General features: G+C 38.6%; 2 protein-coding genes across 3 annotated transcripts in view; both read left to right on the top strand.

Moving 5' to 3' along the window:
• LOC103190323 (zinc finger and BTB domain-containing protein 46) overlaps positions 1-20747 on the top strand; it is a 39046-nt gene that overhangs the window by 13300 nt on the left and 4999 nt on the right. Inside the window, exons 3-4 of one of the 2 annotated variants that reach the window (XM_042341750.1) lie at positions 1979-2961; positions 12279-12536. In XM_042341750.1, coding sequence (XP_042197684.1) covers positions 1979-2961; positions 12279-12536 — 1241 coding nt within the window. Of the gene's footprint in view, positions 1-1978; positions 2962-12278; positions 12567-20747 lie in introns of both variants that reach the window. The other variant, XM_042341749.1, reaches the window with a different exon arrangement.
• On the top strand, positions 13747-17615 carry LOC103190316 (histone-lysine N-methyltransferase MECOM-like). The gene is made up of 3 exons (XM_007911055.2): positions 13747-16094; positions 16383-16446; positions 16530-17615. Exons 1-3 carry the CDS (start codon positions 16080-16082, stop codon positions 17222-17224), a joined length of 774 nt encoding a protein of 257 aa, XP_007909246.1. The 5' UTR covers positions 13747-16079; the 3' UTR covers positions 17225-17615.

The following is a 20747-nucleotide window of genomic DNA, read 5'->3' as shown; positions in this document are numbered from 1 at the left end:
AGTATAAAGCACTTTTGTTGAGCTGTCAATGTACGCTAACTTTACATATGTTTAGGCTGACACTCCAGTGCAGTGCTGGGGGATTGCTGCATTTTCACAAGTACCATCCTTTGGATGAGACATTAAACAGCATTCCAACCTGTTAAACACACCCTTGGGCTATTTGAAAGAAAAGTTTCTTCCAGTGCACTAGCCAATCTTTCCCCAGATAAAATTGATCATTCACTTCATGGCTGTTCTTGAGACATTGCTTTGCACAAATTGGCTGCCATGTTCACCTACAAATAGCCACTACGCTTTACAGAATCTTTAAGGAGCTTGAGATGTTCTGGATACTAGTTTTCTGTGGTGTAGAAGTTTGAAGTTATTTGTTGCGTCGAGACCGATAGATTGTACGATTTTTGCAATCCGTCGGGCTGGGATGTCTACCAGGCTGAGGTCACGATTGGAGGGTGATTCGACTTCATAGCGAAGTTGGTGCTGACTGGCTCGACTCCCACACTTGTCACAGCGCTGTGTCCCACGTGTAGAAGGACATGAGCAGGCAGGCAGGGCAGCTAAAGCAAGAGGAATGCCAGTTAGAATGAATGAGTTGGGGAGGGGAATCTCTGGAGGAGAATTGGCTAGAGGGGAGAAATTCCTTACTGACTGAGAGACAATGGGTGGATTAAGGGGGCAGTACAGCCAGTGAAAGCTGGTTGAGTTGAAATGTAAGGTTGCTAAGAAAAAAAAACTACAGACCTCACCACTGGTAAAAGAGGTATGTCATAGTATATTGGAAAAGGAACTGCAGGTGTTACCAGAAATCTAATGGTTTGTTTTAGATTTGTTTTGAGCTGATGTATTTTAAAATTTATTGGAATCCTCCCTATCTGTGTTGAGGAATTCGAAACAAGAATTCTACAATAAATATAAAATGCTTTAATCGCACCCGCAGTATTTGAGTGATCTTGAATGAGTGTCTTTTACATCACTTAATGTCGAGGTACATCCTAATACTAATGTGAGCCTGGGGTATCTGCATTGCATGTCTTAAACAGCAGCTACATTTTTATTAATATGGTGGTGAGAAATTTTGAACACAGCTGTACTTTTCACAGACTTTAATTTTTGCATATTTGAACTTGTACCAATAACTAGCTCTTTAAAAGGATTCCTATGAAAATAGTAAATATTCTGAAATTCTAATCAACAGCTCACTCGGTTGCAAGCAAAATGGCCTAAATATGGGGCTTTACCGTGTGTACTACTGTATAGTTTATCGGTAATTTTTTTTATTAATTGTATATTAATTCAATATGTAACTGCAATCCTAATAAAGCCCGTGAAGTGCTTTTAGGGCATCCTCCTGAAACGAGCTATACCAAATGCAAGGATTATTATATAATGGAATTATCATCTGCTTTAGGTGGATGCAGTGTACTAGAAGTGTGTGAGATCAAATTGATGTGTGAATGGCTGAAACATTTGTGTCTCACACAGCTTCTCATACAGCTGTTGAATAGGCTGGATTACATTTTAAATAGGGTACAACAGAAAATATAGCACCGCTAAAAGGTGCCTCTGTCATTAGTACATTTACAAGACGTGTTATTTGAATGTTCTGGAAAAACACTGCAGAAATAGCTTGTTTCTTAATTTGCAATATTGTATTTGAATTAGACTAAATTATTTTTGTAGGAAGATGGTGCAATCCACCGAGTTAATTTGTGAAAGGTTTATTCTGTGTGTTGGCACTGACCGATACTCGGAAAACTGCTCTCTAATAATATTTTTCACAAATTGTTTTGCTTGACTGACTTCTCTTTGACTTGAAAGATGCCTTTATATTCTGCAGGTTTGTCAATCAGTCAGTGAAGTGTTCAGAACTGATTGTAGTTTTGCGTGTGTGACTCGGAATTTCGAGTTTGTCACCCGATATTTTGTTAGCTGTGTACTGATTTGTGTTTTTTTCCTTCTCTTCCCCTCCTTTTACTAGGATCGAGGAGCAGCAACATTTTTTGTCAATGAACAACCGGAAGGACAACATGGAGATCACCTCTCACTACCGCCACTTACTGCGGGAGTTGAACGAACAGAGGCAACATGGCATTCTTTGTGACGTCTGCATCATAGTGGAGGGGAAGATCTTTAAAGCGCACAAAAATGTTCTGCTTGGCAGCAGCCGCTACTTTAAGACTTTGTACTGCCAGGTACAGAAGATGTCCTCAGACCAGGCCACTGTGACTCACTTGGACATAGTCACAGCACAAGGTTTCAAAGTCATCATAGATTTTATGTATTCAGCACATCTTGCACTAAGCAGCAAGAACGTCATCGAGGTCATGTCAGCTGCGAGCTACTTGCAGATGACAGACATCGTTCAGGCTTGTCACAGTTTTATCAAGGCAGCTTTGGACATCAGCATAAAGACTGAGTCAACAGATGATATTGTGGAATTTGATATGGGAGCTCCTTCAAGCAGCAGCAATGATGTGATGGCTCCAGTGGCAGTGGGCAGGAGTAGCTCCCCCTGGTTGGAAAGACGACGAACAAGCCCAGCAAACTCCTCCGGAGACTCTGCCATTGCAAGTTGTCATGACGGCGGAAGCAGCTACAGCAAAGAGGAGCACGAGCAGAAAACTGACAGCCACGACGATATCTCATCGCAGTCCCTCTGGTCGAGCGATATCGGTTACAGTTCCTTTAGAATCAAAGAGGAGCAAATCTCCCCTTCCCATTATGGAGGTGCTGAACTGAGAGAGTCTCCCCTCAGCAAGAACATTTCTTCCTCACAGAACGCTTTTTCCGAACAGGCCCCCAGTGAGGTGTGGCAGCTCCCTGGCCGGAAAAAGAACCGTAAAAATAAACAAACTGTGCGTCATATTACACAGCATGTTGAAGAAGACAGCAGAGCTAACTCTCCAATGCCCTCGATCCTATCTGTTACCGGGTGGCCATACAACAGCCGTGATGAGACATGTAAGCAAGAGATTTTAACTCCTGATCTGATTGTGTTGTCTGTGACCCGTGTGTGAAGTAATGTTTTGAATTTATGGCGATGGGCTCTTTTGACAATTATCTTCATATAAGCGCACATCATATGAATGGTTCTGTAATTTTAAGGGTAGGGTGAAGTGCTCATTTCACAACTAGTAAGGGATTTACAAAACCAATGATGGAATGCGAGATTACTGGATTTCTGGAAAAGCTGTTATGATCTCTTCCATCAACAGTCCCTACCAAGTTAAATGTACAATTCCATGTTCTGTCCTGCATTTGAACCATAACAGCACTTTTACTATCCCTTTAGAGCTACCCTTTCGAAGTTGGATTGAGAAGATAGTCTGCACTGAGTGTTTCTACCTGACTGCAACCTGCACAAATGTATGGTAGCACATTTAAGAACCCATCACTTACCACAACAGATTTGGAGTGTGAAGGAATCATCTGGGTTAGAAGTGTGGAAGATCGACTAGTGAATTGGTTTTCAAAGGAGACCCGAGGGGGAATGATAAAGGGTATCATTTTGTCCTCAAAGTTGGTTTAATCAGAACACACTGTGAAAACCGTTTTTGAACTCATTCATAAATCATTCATAATATTTCTCCTTCGGGTTTTCAGTCTCCCATGACCATGTGTTTACAGAAGGCACAGTGAGATTCCTACATTCAACACACTCTCCCAGAAAATAATCGCTAAACTTTGCAGTATATTCAGCGAACCACTTTGAAACACCTTCCGGACTTGAAAGAGCAGTATCAAATTTAGGATTCTATCATTATAAGTAAAATCCTGTTCGGCAACTGGGTGTTGTTTGATATATGACTAATAAGCACATCGGATTTTTTTTTAGTAAAAATTGTACATTTTAGATTCAGGGTATAACTGGCTGTTAATTTAATGAAGATTGCCTTTACCTTTCTTAAGAAAACTCCACATCAACAAGCAAAGCCACATGCCATCCCAAATGGAAGCACCATCAGATCTTTGATTGCTTTAGGCCTTGTGATATTTAACTAGCATCAATGTCAATCTGATCAAATATGCACTCAACAAAACGATTTAAAGGGATTGCCTCTCCCCCCCCCCCCCACACACACACATTTATAAATGTAATGGTTCAGTCATTGATTTGTATCACTTGAGGGTTAGAAAATTAATATTTAGCTCTTGTGTATCTGAAGAATTATTTGATCCATTACTGTGCTATTTTCTTCCTTGCACCTCCTTCGAATAGACCAACAGTTGCATAAAATATTAAATTTAAGGAGTCTTAATATGCAGCAAGCTTGAAATTGTTCGTAGTTGTGAATACATTGACTGCTCAGCAGATTTACATTCTTAATACTTGGAATACTGTTGGTATATTGTGTTTGTTAGCTTGTCTCCTAGTTTTGATACTTAGAAGGCTTAGTTAGTATTAAGCATTCAGTTTTGAAAAGTACATTAAAACTGGTACACGGGGGAGTAAAGATCGGTGTCTGTCAATTTGGTAATGTTAAAAAAAATTCTCCCATTCTGCATGAAGGTCAAATTACGGTTGTCCAGTAATTCTACCTTGTGGCTATTTTGCACTTTGGGGCCCAGGCGACTAGTTTCAGCAGTCTATGAGACCTGAGTTGGAGGTAGTAGTGGGGTCAAAGAACATCAAAGGGAAACCTTATTTTTCCTCACTTGCAAGTTACATTTGCACACTTTCCAGCAAGAGTCACTTGATCATGATTGAGAGGTTGGAATCGTGTCTGCCAAACATTGCCTTCTGGCGACAAGAAAAAATTGACAGTTGCTGGTCCCAAGAATGCAAAACAAATTAAGATGATTTATGTCCATAAAACAGCCAAATTAAAACTCTTCTGTGTGCAGTCATGTTCTTTCCCACCCCCACCCCCCCCCATTTTGTTTTTGTGGTAGGAGGATGCAGGCTAGAAAGGGAGTTGGAAGGAAGTTTTGAGATGATTGCCTTTAAAGTGAAGGGAATCAAATTAAAATGATACAACACAAAGATGAATGTTAATTGAGTTTAAAGCAAAGAAGAAAAACTAACTAGGACAGACATGACAGATGATTTTTCAGTCGGAATTATGGTTAATACAATTTGTGTGCTGTGTCACGTTGGACTGATTGTCAGAGATCGTGGTGGATTTGGAGTACTTTGCGTTGACATTGCAAACAGTTGCTCTATTTCTTCCAAGTAAAAAAAACTTGCTAGGTTCTTTCCCTTTTTTAAAAAAATTTACAGCAACAAATTATATTTATATAGCGCCTTTTATGTGAAGAGGCCGCTGGTAGCTGAGGGTTTGCACCTGAGCTGGAGGTTGGATTCAGGAGGGGTGAGAGCCAAGAGTGTTTTGCCGAATCTGTTTGTACTTCATCTACAGTTGTTTACAGCCTTTCTTCCCCCCAGTTCATGTTCTACAAATATTGTTAAATATTTTATGAAGACTCAAATCTAGAAACTCTTTGTGTGGTACTGTAGATTTGCATTTCTTTGCTAATGCTATTTATATGATTTTAAAGTTTTTACATATATATATATCAGCAGTTGATGCACGTGATGAAAAGCTCATAATCCTGTGAGTTGCATAGAGAAACTATATATACTACCTTTTGAATTCTGTAGCAAGAACTAAATCATCTTATTCCACATTCCATTGGCTTAGCAAGCACCCTGATTTTTTTTTAATGTTGGTAATACACAGGTTGGCAAGTTTTGTGTAAATTGTCTCGCCTGTGCATTTCAGTGTATGATTATCTCTTATTTTTAAGTTGCTTTACCTTAGTGAGTTTAGCAAAGAACATTACTTTTGTTTTTCGTTACCAATATTCCATTACCTTCCCTCTCATCTATTAAAGCAGTTGCTTTCCCTACTAACATACCATTTTTGTTAATCTGCATTAACTCACATGGATTACTCTGAGCCCTGCAATCCCCTTTTTTCCCCTCTGATTTACTCACTGCTTAGAAAATGGCACTTGGCTTGTCAGCCCTAAGTGACTTTTTAACGTAAACATTCCTCTTCCTTCCCCAACATTTATTAATTTCCTTTCCAACTCCCACATAATGTGTTATAATTGTCTTCAGATATATTAAGTCAACTCAGCCTTTTTGTGTTTAATACCACCTCTCTTCTGTCCTCAGAATTTTTTTTAAACTAGTTTTGTTCTAAGCTTGGATGTGTTTCACCCCTTTGAAATTGTACCTCCCTGTCCCCTGAATTATTAGCTTATCTTTTCTACTTTGAAATCCCCAGAGAATATATTTCTAAACCTCTGCATTATCGTTTTACAGTGTAAAGTTTACATATATGTCGAGAAGACATGGAAAGCGCTATATGAAATGCAAGGATTATTATATTATTACATATGCCCTGTTTAAGCACACAAGGTCCTTGCGAAGTTTAAGCATCATTTTATTTCATCATTTGGGAAACTTTAGCAAATTATACCCTTTTTTTTCCCTCTAGATTTAGCCTGGTGGTTCAGTATAACCATTATGATTTCTATATATGTCTCAAGTTAGTAAGCTAGATATAGATCACTTCATGTTTCTAGGCTTATATCTTGAACGCAACCACAGAGTTTCATTCTGTCCCCTTTAAAATATTTGCAAGGTATTCATTAAAATTGAAAATTTCTCTTTGAATGGGAAGCCAACCTTCTGCCCTGTTTATTATTGCTCGAATGGCTGCATAGTTGGTCTGTTCCTGCGCGAGTCTTTTAAAAACATTTCTGAAAAGTGCAAAACGATTGAAACGGTACGACCTGGAAAGTTCGGTGGGAGTTTAGACCATTGGATTGAAGGTCTCTTTGGTTAGCCAGGCCAGGGGAGAATGCCAAAGTATGCCTAGAAGGGGTGGTACGATCACTTCAAAAGCTGTTTTGAAAACTGCCCCCAAAAGTGGCCCCTAACTTCAAAGTAATTGAGAGAGTTGTAGCTGGGATGGTCCCCATTCATGTCGAACCGGTTACCAGAAGAGAACTCGCGTGCCCTGCTGTGCTGAAGGTCCTTAGGGCCGCTGGTCTCAATGAAAAACAACTGCTTTGACATCTTTGAATGCAGGAGCTTGATATCTTGTTGGTCCTTACCTAACATAGCACTACAAAACCGTACCCTATTCTAAGACAATTAGTGCTGTGAAAATTGAAGAAGCATGGGGGGAGAAAAGGATGAGTTGCCAAAACCTGTGACAGTTACTTGCATTTATTTACGTAGGTCCCTCTGTACTGGATAGTTTTGTAGTCGATCCATTTGTACTATAGTAATAACTAATGTTGACATGACGCCTGAAATTGACGTGATGGTTATTGATATTATTTTAGTCGCACTTCTACCAGGGAAAGTGAATTCTGAAAGCCCCCTGAGCAATCTTTTAAGTTTCCAATTATGAAATTTGGTTTAAAATTCTTTCCTCATGAAAACTTCCTCATACATAAGTGCATCCTTCTATCTAGGGAAACAAAGCATAAATCACAATTCACGATGGCCACATTTTTCTCCAAACCCTTTTTGGCCCAAGAATCATTTTTGTTTTTCGTTCCTTTCCTGTGTTTTGTAGGATCAGCTATTTTATTGCTGTGTTAACCCCCCCCCCCCCCACCCTCTCCCTCCCTCCCCCATGTTCATGACCCCAACCCAACTCCCACTGTTTAATTAAAATTTTCATTTATCTTTGTCAGTTGTAAACAGAGTTTTAAGATTAGTGGTAGAGAAAGTGAATATGAATATACGCTGATCGACAAAACAATTAGAACCCACACGCAACTGAGAAAATAATTAGAACCCTATGCACCTTGTTTCCAGGCAGAGAATAAATGAAAGAAATAAAATGTTATGGTCAAGGTTAGCAGTTTTGTTAGTGGATGGAAAGTTGCAGTAACCCATTGTGTAGGATAGGACTTGGTTGATGGCGGGTCCCTCCCCTTTGAGTAAAACAATACAAATTTACTTTAATATTACGCCTTTCAGGTCAGGAGGGCGTCCCAAGACACTTAAGAGTCCTGGCTTCACACCCAAACTGGGGATGGGAGCCAAGGGGCTGGAGGGGAAAGGTGACCGAAAGTGCAGTCAAAAGAATCGCACAATTGTTTGAAGTATATCATGTTTACTTTGTGCCTTTGTCCCATTTCTGAATTCTGTTTGGCACTAATTTATTTATATATATATAATATATATATTTTTTTAAAAAGCCACAAGTGTTTGTCATACACAAGTGACTCATTCAATGGCCTCCATTTCCTTTGGGTAGAGACGTCCTGGAAGTTTTCATTACTGTACTTTAGAAAGAGTGGCTGTAAATGGACTGACTTGGTCAGCAAGCTGTTTCCCCGAGACTTCTACCTATATGTTGTTCCTGATTTTTAACGACTGCTCCTCCTTACACAATGGCAGGAATGAGGGATTGGATAAAGGTCACACACGCCCCCCAAAATTTGCTTTCATCCTTGAGGATCTGCTTGGACATTTTTGGTTGAATTATGTTGCATTGTCTAACTTTCTGAAGTGCTTACTGTCAAAAGCAAACATGAAATGCCAAATGTTAATTGTGTGCAATTTTCGATTCATGTACCCAGTCTCAAACCTTGGAAATGTTAATGGGGAGCAATCAAATCTATTAATCCGGTTGGGGTAACTAATGTTGTGGTTCTAAGCAGCCCTAATGTAAATGAACACAATTCTGATTTTCAGACACCTGCCTTTTTAATTGATTTTTTAACCTCCCATCGCATGTTCTTCTCCCCCTTCTTTCCCATGCCCCTTTACAAAAGCATCGCTTACCCAGGGTAAATTCAGTTATTTTTGGCCCATTTGACAACAGATCTAAGTTTGTGTTGCTCCCACGGGTATTTTCTGCTATTACGTTCATGCCTGAATATCTCAAGCTGCTGAAGCATCGATGGGGCTGGTGAGGTCTCAAATTCATGCCCAAATAGGGCAAGAACAATATCAGGACTGAGCATATTTTCTTCTTCATGCACTTGGCCCATGTATAGAAAGGCAGGGGGAACAGGGTAAAGGACAATTTTATTTTTATCATGATCCCTCGGAGCCTGCACTTGGGGTTTAGCTCTACATTCTCCCTCTGTTGTACTGTGACCGTCCAACATGTTTGAAGGCTGGTTTGCTAGTGGTGACCAGGATTTGTTAAAAGATTTCAGCATTTTGAACTGCCCAGAATTGGGAGGTGACCAGCTTTAAATATTCTTGATTGCTGAACAGGATGTGACTATACTGATGTAGGTTTGCCTCATAACCTGAGAGTAGAGCTTTTGGTTTTGCTATCCAGATAATATACCAAGAAACTTGATGAAGTTTGAAGAGGAGAAATCATTAGCTCTGGACTCTCTAAAGAACATGCTTAGAAGATCTGAAACTTCACTGAGTGAAATCTACTTCCCCGGGTTCATTCATTGCACAGTCCATAGTTTTCAACCTTGATAAGTAGAGTGGAGGAATTCTCTCCTTTACGTTGAAATTTCAAGTTGTACTGCTTATAAAGTTCCTTCTCTACATGTCGTGTGGAGAAAGGTTTAGACCAATGGTGGCCAACCTTTATGTTCAGCCCTCAAAATAAATTGGTTTGATTGAATATTTCTTGATGTATGCCATAAATGCCAGAAACATTCAATCAAGGAAAGAAAAACTGGAAAATCGACTACTGATGCAACATGGACTTGCCTAGATTCGTGCAAATGTTCGGGTGGGGGGTGGGTGGGGAGAGACTGATTCTTGATGGCCCTGTGGGTCACTGGTTTAGCCCAAGGTTGTGCAACAGCCCATGTCACATAAGAACTGCTGACTGTTCCAGGGATGCCTCATATGAACATTTACGGCCGAAAGAAGACCAAGGTCCATCTAGTTTGCCTTCCACCATCCTGGCAGTGGCATGACATACCCGTCTGCTGTTTTTGTTTTCACAGTGAATCATACAAATGTGGGAAACTTCCCATATGTGTAAATAGGCCTGTGCAAGAATACTTGTTCCTGTTTGGATGTATTGGGACATCCATTGCAAAGAGACTTCAATTGCATTTGATGGAAATCTATTCTCTGCAGGGAGGGGAGCTTAAAACAAAAGAGCTGGGGTTCAGACAATACAAGTGTAGAAGTTAAAACCTCTGATTCTAGTTTCCAGCATTAATTGTGTTCACAGTTATCGCTACAGTGAAAAGTTTCGAACTTTCTGAGTGCTTTAAACCCCTAAAAGGGGAAATGGAAAATTCTGGTTTTGAAACCAGTTTTTAAACCTTGTGACATAAATAACTATATTATGTCTTAACTATGTTTGGAGCTCAGAAGGATCAAGGTAACTTGGTAGCGGGTGAGATTAATATTTTGAATTTGAATATTGTTCTTAAGTACAGCCTATTTGTTGGTATAAGTCTAGCCCTGAAATGCTGTCTTTCGTATGAATAAAGTTATCATCTTGAACAGCTGGTATCAGGCTGACAGTTGGGATATCTTTGAACCTTAAGAGTATTGTAATTTTCAATTCTAGTTTAAATGTCGTTAGCATAAACAGCAAATTAGACATCAGTGTGCGTATTTAGATTCTAGGCTGCCCTGTACATTTGAACTCCTGGCTGCATAATTAATAACAAACTTGTAATTCAGATTTTATGAATTGCAACAAATCCTGCGCACGCCAATTTGATAACTCAGTTGTACGTAGCTCTCCGTGCAATTCTTACTTATGCTGAAAGAAATCTTTTGGTGTATTACAATTCAGAGTAAGTAAGTAAGGTTTGGAGAATTTGTATGAGAAGCTTTTCAGTCGTCTAGTAAACCCACATGAACTTTCTTGAATTTTCAGTGTAACTTTTTATCTCAACTACTTGTAGTTCAGGAATGAATGACGTGCCGTGATAGGTAAAGTCTTTTTACATGTGTTTGAACTTGTTATTGCATTGCCTTCTCTTTGGAAGAGGAATGAAGTTTGAGTGACTAATTTAGCAACAGAAGTGTAGAAGCTTGAACATAATCAGAAAAGCTAAATATTTTTGAGTACGAAAGGAACGAAGGGAGACTTTTAAAAAGCCATTTGAATTGGCCTGTCTTGATTTGCGGATGACTTGGAATTGATTGTGGAGTCTGATTTGTGGAAGGCACTGGGGTTGAGGGTGGAGGGTTGGCGGGAGATTAATTCTTGGAATAATGAGGAGATAAACTCCAGCAAGAAAAATATACGCATCTTGTGTATGGTTCAATTTACTGTTCTACACAAAGTTTAGTGAGGGTCTGTTTTTTTAATAAACTGTTCAATAATTACTTTCCACCATTTGATATTCTTCTGATTGGCCTCTGGGTCATTATTGGCCGCTGATGGTTGTCGCTTTTCCTTTCTGTGCTCAGTCGCCGTGAATACAGAAGAGCTGATGTTGATCGTGCTAGATTCAGAACCTGGAATCATCACGTTATAATGAGGCTCCACTGTAGAGATGTCCTGAATTATTCAAAGTTGTTGTACTTTAAGGGCATTTGTATTTTTTTGGTAGCCCTGAAATAAGAGTTTATTAGTGCATCCCCAATTGGTAGATTTTCAGACATGGTAGATTTACCTTAAAATTTGGTACCACTCTATGAGCAGCATATGCTTTGATGCCAAAAATTGGGGCTTTTTTTTGCTATATGTATTAAGTGCTGATGGGTGTATTATGGTAAGTTAAGTATGATGGCTTTATCTACTGGAGAAACTCAAAACCTAATTTATGAAGCTTTATAGCTTTGAGGCTTTTTGACTGTTCCGTGGCAAAATGCAATTTGTATATTGTTTTTCGAGCAAAACGTGCGTCTTTTTGCAGTGGAGTCCTGTAGCTCAGTGGTTAGAGCACTCGCTTTGCAAGTGAGAGACCTGAGTTCAATCCCACGCAGAGGGCAAAACCTTGGGCAAGTTTCCTTACTCCACACAGGGCCTAATAATAATCCCTCCAAAACCCCCCAAAAATAATAAATGGGTCATTTTCAATCTACGACTGTTTGTGGGACATTGCTGTGCGCAATTGGCTGCCGTGTTCGCCCACAAATATACAGTCAATTCACTTTACAGTGTGTTCTGTGAAGCGCTTTGGGACGTCCTCCCGACGTGAAAAGCGCTACATCAAATGTAAGGATTATTATTATTATTATCTTGGTAATAACAGGTAAGGTTATTCCTTTAACTTTTAACAGTATTGCAGAGCTGTTGATATGAGCAATAATCGTACATGTTAACTTGAAATTAATTAATTTAGCCCAAGTCCCATCGATTTTAAAAGGCAGACTCGTGTCATTTTATTAACTGTCACATATCTCTCCTTAGGTGCAGATGTCATTGAACCCAGCAGCTCAGATAGTCGAGGCGACAGAGCAGATTTCTGTCAGAATCCAGAGGAGCCCCTGGCTGGTGAAGAGTCCAGTTTTCTCTCTCAGCCTGTCACCTCAATAAAAGAAGAACAGCAGGCATCGACAGTGGCCAGTCTGAGAGCTGCCCTTCTCAGCAAACATGGCCTCATATCTGTCAAACATGATCCACAAGGAGGAGAAGATAATCCTATTATTTTTGAGTACTTGCCCCAAGGTACACATTGTATTTTTAAGGATTTTAACCGTAAGTCCACCTATTTCATTTACCATACCGTATCCAAAAATGTATTTTTAAATGATCTGTGTGTGTGTGTGTGTGTGTGCAGATTGTATGTAAGAATTTGCTTTACGTTTTGATGGGGAAAAGTCTTGTAATGGATGGTTGCTGCTTTAGTGTCTTGATAGAGTGCCACTCCTAGTTGAAGTAATTAATAACTGACTAGTTTTTAGCCTGAGAGATAAAGCAGAGGGGAGTGTATGCCAGATGTTGCTCAGCTGATAAGATGCTTGTTAAACCAACAGACCCTCTGAATCTCTCTATATTAATCCTGCTGAATGGACGGCTGTGATGCTTTTCTTTGTCGATGGTTGATTACAATTTGGGTTCTCTTGTAGTACCCTGATCCTATTTAATAAGCAACTTTCATGTAAAGTTTTCGCCCCTACCCCATGTACATGCAATGTTGCATCGCCTCTCACCTAGTAATTCCTTTGTAATTTAATCAGATTGATTCGGCCACCACAGACCTTATTTCACTCTTTCCCCCAAAGCTATACATGAATGCGTAATGTCCCACGTCTTACCGGCTGTCAGTAACACGATTTTCCATGCCTTACAGCAACATTTTGTACCTACTTTATATGCTGTTTGTAAGCATTTCTATATGGGTAGCTTGTCAGTGCAACATATGTTAATATTGTAGAATTTGAGAACTCTTCAGTAACATCCTTTTGATTTATAGTAGTCAGTTGGCTTGTCCTTAACAGTGCTAAGATGAAATGGATGTAGTAAAACTACTACATTAGTTTTACAGCAGCATCTCATTGCTAATTTGTGTTGCAGTATAGTCAAAAAATGTTCGGCTAACAACATTATATATATATTGTTAAACTCAGTTTTGGTAAATCAGCCAGGTATTTTATGTTGCTGGTAGTACAAGCATTGAAATTCAGGTTGTATTTAAGTGAAATTGCTGACTTTTAATAATGCGAACTATAAAACTTGCATGACTTCCAGCCCTGTTTTTAAATTGTAGTCTTTATCGTATATTTGGATGTTTAAACTTATTCTAATGTGTAGTATGTGACAGATAAAAGAAAAAGAGCTTCAGAAAATCTGTCATAAAATATTTGTCTTGCATTTGATATAGTGCCTTATTAATGTTGTTAATCCCTCTAGAGTTTCACAGAATATACCGTAAAGTGAGTGGATTGACTGTATATTTATTGTGTGGGCGTCATGTTCTTGGTGTATACAGTTCCTGCTGAGTGACTAGGTTGGAGGATTGGGTGAAAAGAAAAACCTATATAATGGTTACACCCAGTGTGTACATTCCTCCCAGATGAATACTTTTATGTGATTGTGACAAAACAAATATTTATCTTCCAGCTAGATCACAAATCTTGCCTTCTTTATCGCCAAAAGCTATCGCGTCTGACAGTAATAATAGTGGTGTAGTCCTTTTAGCCGTGTGCACTTAAAATTCCCCCTTTTCAGGCCCCCACTGCCATGCTTCCTCTTTGAGCTGGAGGATGTGATGAAATGGGCATGTCGTTTACTTCTCCATGAGAGCTGTCACTGCTCCGAGCTCACCATAGGAAAACGGAAGGACTGGTGGGAGAGTGGGCGTTCTAGCTGTTTGCTGCCCTGCTGCCCACTCGTTCCTGTTCCTCTGTGTGTGGAACCTCAACCAGTGAATACGCGTATAATTTTCAGCCGACGGGGAAGACAGAGGCAATTTTAAAAAGCCGGCGGGAAGGTTTTGCTAAAGCCAGTTTTGGGGCTTCCAAAAAGGTGAAACATCAGGCACAATTGTTTGAAAAGCTTGTTGTCGGATTATAGCGGAGATACTGCTGTGGGGCTGGACTGATCAGGATATTAACTTATTTCTGTCTCCTCCCTGCTCTGCCCTAAGGTGACATGGAGTTCCTGCTACTGTATTGTTCTCTATTTAACTGGTTGCATTTAAATAAAAATGGCAAACATCACTCAAACGGGGCAGTCTGAAGGAACCCATTAACCTACAGATTTGTTATATAAAATGTAAGGTCATCAAATATTGTGCAACTGGAACAAAGCTGCTACTTTTCAACGTCTTTTTACTGTCTCTTTTTTTTGTATGAAGTGGGTTATTCACTTGAAACAAATCTACCTTCAGGGGTTTTGTGGTTATTTTGCTGAAGTAGTTGCTGTATTCTGGTACTGTTCTACCTAAAGTAAATGTCTTCACTATTGTACCCCCTATGCAAATGGAGTAAAATGCAGTCGTGTTTCGGGGTCTTTTCCAGATCATTTTACTTTTCATCACAGATATAGTTCGAGGAGAGCTCCACATCACACCTTTGCTCGAAATAGATCTTGACTCACTTTAATGATTAACAGCAGCATTTTTATAAGCCCTCAAACTGTATAATTCCATTTAATGTTTACTGAAATAACATTTTTTTTCAGTGTATGTAAAAGAACAGACAAACAAAAGCCAGGTGGTTTACATGTGCTTCATAAGACCATATCGCTTGAGGTATTTGGCAAAGGCGAAATGATCACCACTGCTCTAGATTCGGTGCAACAGCTTTAGGAAGATCTAGTTCTCAATCTCTAACTGAATAACTGGCATCAAGGACCAGTAACTTGTTCAACAATCTGATTTTAATGGAGTAACACAAAGACTAACACCACTCTCGTGTGTTATGAGAATCCAATATTTGCATGTGTTTTGTGTAAAAGAAAATCAAATTTGAATTTAATTAAAAATAAGATTCACTGCTTGACTTGGCCAAAAAGATTTCCAGAAGAGGATGGGTGGTGGCTGCTGCTGACTTTGCATCAGTTGAATGTATTATAATACATTTTGGTGCATGCTTTCTTTGACCTGATGAGATCAAATATCCTGCCTCTTCAGACTGACTGGTTTGTGCAACTTTACTCTCATTCTTTCAATATATTACTAAAATATGTGCAAGTCATCTCCATGATTGAGTCTGAATACAAGTTCTTACCAAAGAAGAACTGAAGAATTGATGCAAGCGGCTTACAATTAATCAAATCAGCAGCGATAACTTCAACAATAATTCACATCTTTTGTTAAGGAACAAAATTGTTAATGTAGCAAGTTGAATACACTAAGTAAGCTTGTGCTCTTTAATAGGCATTTCAATGTTTTCATAACACCCCTGTGAACGGGTTAATACATTTTGCTCTTCTGAAGTCGTGACCAGCTCTAAATAAAACTCAAGAATTTCATTTCAAGCATGACTTCCCGCCCTCTCTCTCTCTCTCACTGGCAGAAAAGAAGTAACAAAACACTTTACCGCAGTGCATTTCTTTTCTGTCGCAAGCCAGCTGGTGCTAGTTTACGTGGGTGAGACTCGTTTCCTGTGTTCCTCAGGCCCTGGAAATAACTTGAATCATCCAGGAGGTACACATGAATTACAACCAAGAGAATTATCTCTGTTGGCTTCCCAATTTGCAACAAAGAGCCCTCCTAGGATATCACAAGGTGATGTTTCACCTGAAGAAATATCACATGAACCAGCTATGTCCTTATTACAGGTAAGAAGCCAAACCCATTCTTTGCACTATTATAGTTGCAAAGAAATATAAAAACAATGCTGTTAATTGGGAGGAGGAAACTAATTTATAGTCTTTGATGCTCAAGGACCATGTATTTTGGTATAAATTAGATTTGATCACTTCTGTTTGGATCCTGTGGAAAATCAGTAAATCTAAACTAGCATCATGTTCGATTTGCTTCAGCTTTTAGTGACTATGCATTGGTTTAGTTTTCACAAAATATAAACTATGGCCCATTTACCAATGCATGCTATTGTATAATTGCAGATCAAGGTAAATCGTTCAGAGGAAATCGTGCCAAAGGGGAAATCTCATGAAAATTCCAGTTCAGGTAAAATTGTTTCAATCATCAATTCTTTGATTTATTTTTTTTAAAAAAACGAAATCTTAATTTGTGCGTTTCCTTTTTCCAAGACCTTGAAGTCAGCATTGAGATGGATTTCTTAAAGGGTGAAGAACCAAAGATTGCGGCTGGAGACCGAAAACGTTCCAGTTTCTCCCCACTGCCACCCAAATGTTTGCGTCAAGGGCAGCTGCTAGCCTGTAGGTTCTGCAGCGTGGTGTTCAAGTCTCCCAAAAGACATCAGGAACATGAATATAGACACGCGTTGATGATGTTGCCTGTAGATGTGGACGACATAAAGGCAACCCTTACCAACACCAACCGCTGCTCGTTGTTTAGGCAAACACTGCGTTATCGCTGCTCGTGGTGTTCTGCCAGCTTCACTTTGAAGTCAAATGCAGAACGTCACGAGAAAACTGTCCATTACAAGTGCAAAAACCTGCATTGTTCTTTTTGCGCGAAATCTTTCCGTGACCGGACTGATCTGAACCGCCACGTAGCATCTGTACATTCCTGCGAGCGGGCTTTTATGTGTGGTAACTGTGGCAAGAATTTTGGCATTCAGAAAAACCTACTGAATCACATGAAAGTTTGTTACCAGAGTAATTTAACCCAAGTCGGGTTTGAGCTATCTGACCATCTTGCAGATGGTGATGCCCTGAAAGGTAACGGACAGTTTGAAACTCATGACGATGCATCAGTAATTGGTTCTGACCGGGAGCTTTCCATCTTACAACACAGTGACATCGAGTTGTCAGACGTTTAAATTGATTCTCTCCCCATCGTCCACGTATAGCTATTTAGACATCCTTGTTTTCTTTTTAGTCCTATGGATTGAGCAAACTAACAAAACACTTGGTTGAATCCAGACAATATATTTTTTTAAAAATTCTTGAGTATATAATCAGACTCTTCAGTTCAATCATTGAAGACAATGACAAATATTTAGCATAGCTCTGCACTTGTCTTATTAACGTTGCAGAGTAAAATTGCTTTTGAGATCACTACATACTATTTTTAGATTTTTTTGTACGTGTGTGTGTAAAAATTGGTCAGAAATTAAGAGAATTATTTCATATTAAATACCCAGAGCGACACAATTGAAGTTCTGCGTTTGTTGTCTCTTTGGAATGTTGTTGCATTAAAGAAACTGAATTCAGTTTATCCTTTTCTTTGTTTTTGTTCATATTACTTGTTTGATTATCCAGCTGCGTTACTATTTTGTTTGTTTAAGTATTTTAGATTTGTTAAGTTTGTGTGTTATGTGTTGAAGCAATTCTTAATAGTTACAATATAAGTAGCAGTTTTAAATGTTATATTTTAGCTGGGAGAAGCATGTATATTTCTAAAGATTATTTATTATGTGTATCTAGATTTCTAACTGTTTACAAATGAGAGATGTTACATTCGAATGCACTGCAAGTAGTGTGGTTTTAATATGCCATTGTTTTTCTGCCTTGACCAACATTCCTAGTGATTAACTTGACCAACTTTTACTTTTCTGTTGTGTTCGTGATTTTTATATGGTATGTTTTGTAGATGTGCATTGTTGAATGTTACATAGTTGATGCTGAACAAAATGCTGATATTCTGCTTTCTATTTTATACAGTACTGCAAAACATTTCCTTTAATTGTGAAACGCAAACCCTTTTGAAGATTTAATTTTGTACTTTGATGGTTTATTTTCCGACTTTCTCTTAAGCGGTACGAACTGGAGACATTTTAAAACCTAACTATTCACCTGATCTGTTCAAGGCCGAGAATAGTAATTGAATTGCACAGAACCACATAGCAAAAGAGAACTGTTTGTGTGAGTTTACATACACGGCATTGAATAAATATGCAAGCTGTTGTAAGTGATATTGGTGGATTCTGTTAATCATTTATTAAACATGAAAGCCCATTTTAAGAAATTGTAATAAACCTCATTTGGTTTCAGTATAATTCAGTTTTGTTTCCCCTCCTCCCCCAGTTTCCTGAGTTAATTAAATCTAGTTTCGTAAAATCAGTTTTACTCCTACTCTGAGCTTTCATCGGTTTTGCCCCCAGTTCTAAGTAAGCTTTCATTCATAAAGCGTCCTCTTCCCCCACACATCATTAGACCAACCAAGCAAATTATTCTGAAAATTGTCATCTGCATTTTTCTTTTTCTCTCCCCCCCACCCCTCGCCTCGCCCCACAGTGCACTTACATTAACGTTACAAGGTCTTGCCTCCTGTATTTTGTAGCACGGCCAACAGAATACTTTTCTGGGAGCACAGTATGTTCTTTTCAACCCTTCCCAACTTGTCATTGTGAATGAAAGGCTTGAAGTACAATCCTGTTCTGTTTCCGCTGTTGACTGATCAGTCTGTAGAAATCCTGCCCCGCCCCCCCCCCCCCCCCAGTATATGATTTATTCCAGCAAGCTTTGTTGGGAATTTATTTATGCCGCTGTAGTTCAAGCAAGACCATTGTTTGATTCAAGGAAGGTAAAAAGAAATGTTAATAGATTTTGCAGGTCTCTGCTATTGAGAGATAATATGCATGAGAAGAACAAACGTGCTTCGCCAGCGATAATTTTCACAGTTTTTAGAGGATTTATTAATGACTGCATTATTGAATTTATTCCAATTGTGTAACTGTTAAATGATCATGCAGGTATGAGGAACTATGGATTATGTAATATTTGGCTATTGGTAAATATTGCTGTGGTTTTATTATACATTAATTTTTAAAAAACAAGTCGGTAATTGTTGCCATATATCCACTTATGCCATATTTTGTGTTGACTGAAGATCAGTGGTAAAAAGCAACAGCCTTTTTTGGGTAAAGCCTTTCAGAATGTTGGTTTTCACCTTTGAGGTGAAATGGCGACAGAATGATATGACATAAGGAAATGGTACAAATTAATCCAGATTTGATTTTGGATTAAACAGTTTACACGTTTCAGAAATAAATGTGGATTAAATTAATCCCTTTATGATGCCTAGAAAACTTTGTCAGTCAGTAAGGAAGCTATTGCAACCCCCAAATGACCCATCGAGTAGCATAACTCGTTGGATTAATTACTGGAAAACATTTCTGCATATGTGAATCCTGTTTCTTTTTAAAAACAAGTTTAGTAAATGTAGTAGTCTCTGCAAAAGGTGTATTGCCACCTTATTTCATTGTCTATTTGATTAGAGTATTGGATTTTCCCAGATATCTGGTCTTTTCCTGACCATTTAATTTCAATTTATAAACCACCTTTAAAATAGCACCGTCAAAATTGTTAAAGTAACTGTTTGGTGTCATTGTGCAACAATTACTTGGAGTTTCAATGTTAAAGAGCTTGACACAACTGTTTTAATCGCCGGGTTAATGTTATGAAAGGCATAAGTGGGTTATTTCTGCATATAGTTCAACAGTGTGTGCTAGTGTTTAGCTGAGCCCAAATTTTAATTTGTATCTTTGATCCTCGTTGAACTAAAATTGGCCTCTAATTGGTGTGGTGAATGAGTGTTAGCTAATTAAATGTGGCAAGATTTTTTTTTTACACACCGCCACCTTTATAATAAACTAATGGGGAATGAAAGCAAAAGTATGAATCAGGTTTTTCACAACATAGATAAAATTCTCCAGGTAAAATACTACATGTTTAAATGGTATTTTTTTTTACATAGTCACTCCTGGCAACAGTTCTTTGAAAAGGGTGTCAATAGGATAAAATCTACAAATCCGATATGTATTGATTCTTTCATCCTAGAATATTTAAAAACGAGTGTATTCTTTCAGTAACTTGTATGGTTGCAGTCATTAGAAATGCTTAACGCCCGATAACTTCAAACCGAGCCTAATTTTCAAATATATTTCTGAAGCACATCCTTCCTACTTAAAAAAAAAGTCTGAATACTTCAGTAAATCATGACCTTGTGAGATTATAAGCATTTAGAAAATGCGCAGATTATTGTATGTATCCTCGACCTAAATGGCAGAAAATATTCCAATATCCTATTTTTTTCGAAGCGGGTGTTTAGAACTGATGTTGCTGTGTCTAAATCTCCACTTCTCCCAGGTTAGCTCTGCTAACCTTACTAATACATTTGCAGCTTACAGCATGTTTAACTCTGTTTGGACAGTCTAGTTTCTTGACCTACATTAAGGTGATGTACTTTGTAGAGAATAATACGCTTAAGGAATTGTACCTCGTCTAGACTTGCAGTTAATTCTTTTTTTGTGTGTGTTATCCGAATAGGAAATGGCTAACTCCCATCTTGGCTTTCAGAAACTCAAGTACTGGAATTACAATCCAGTAGAGTTGTTATTG

This window comes from Callorhinchus milii, unplaced genomic scaffold (genome assembly GCF_018977255.1).
Source record: "Callorhinchus milii isolate IMCB2004 unplaced genomic scaffold, IMCB_Cmil_1.0 Scaffold18, whole genome shotgun sequence".
Taxonomy (NCBI): domain Eukaryota; kingdom Metazoa; phylum Chordata; class Chondrichthyes; order Chimaeriformes; family Callorhinchidae; genus Callorhinchus; species Callorhinchus milii.
The sequence above is the reverse complement of the archived record's forward strand: the minus strand, read 5'-3'. Positions and strand labels throughout refer to the sequence as shown.

What these genes read in the sequence shown, in the direction of transcription:
- LOC103190316 (XM_007911055.2), top strand. An exon ending in TCATGAAAATTCCAGTTCAG is followed by an intron (nt 16,447 to 16,529) that starts GTAAAATTGTTT and finishes CCTTTTTCCAAG; the next exon opens with ACCTTGAAGTCAGCATTGAG.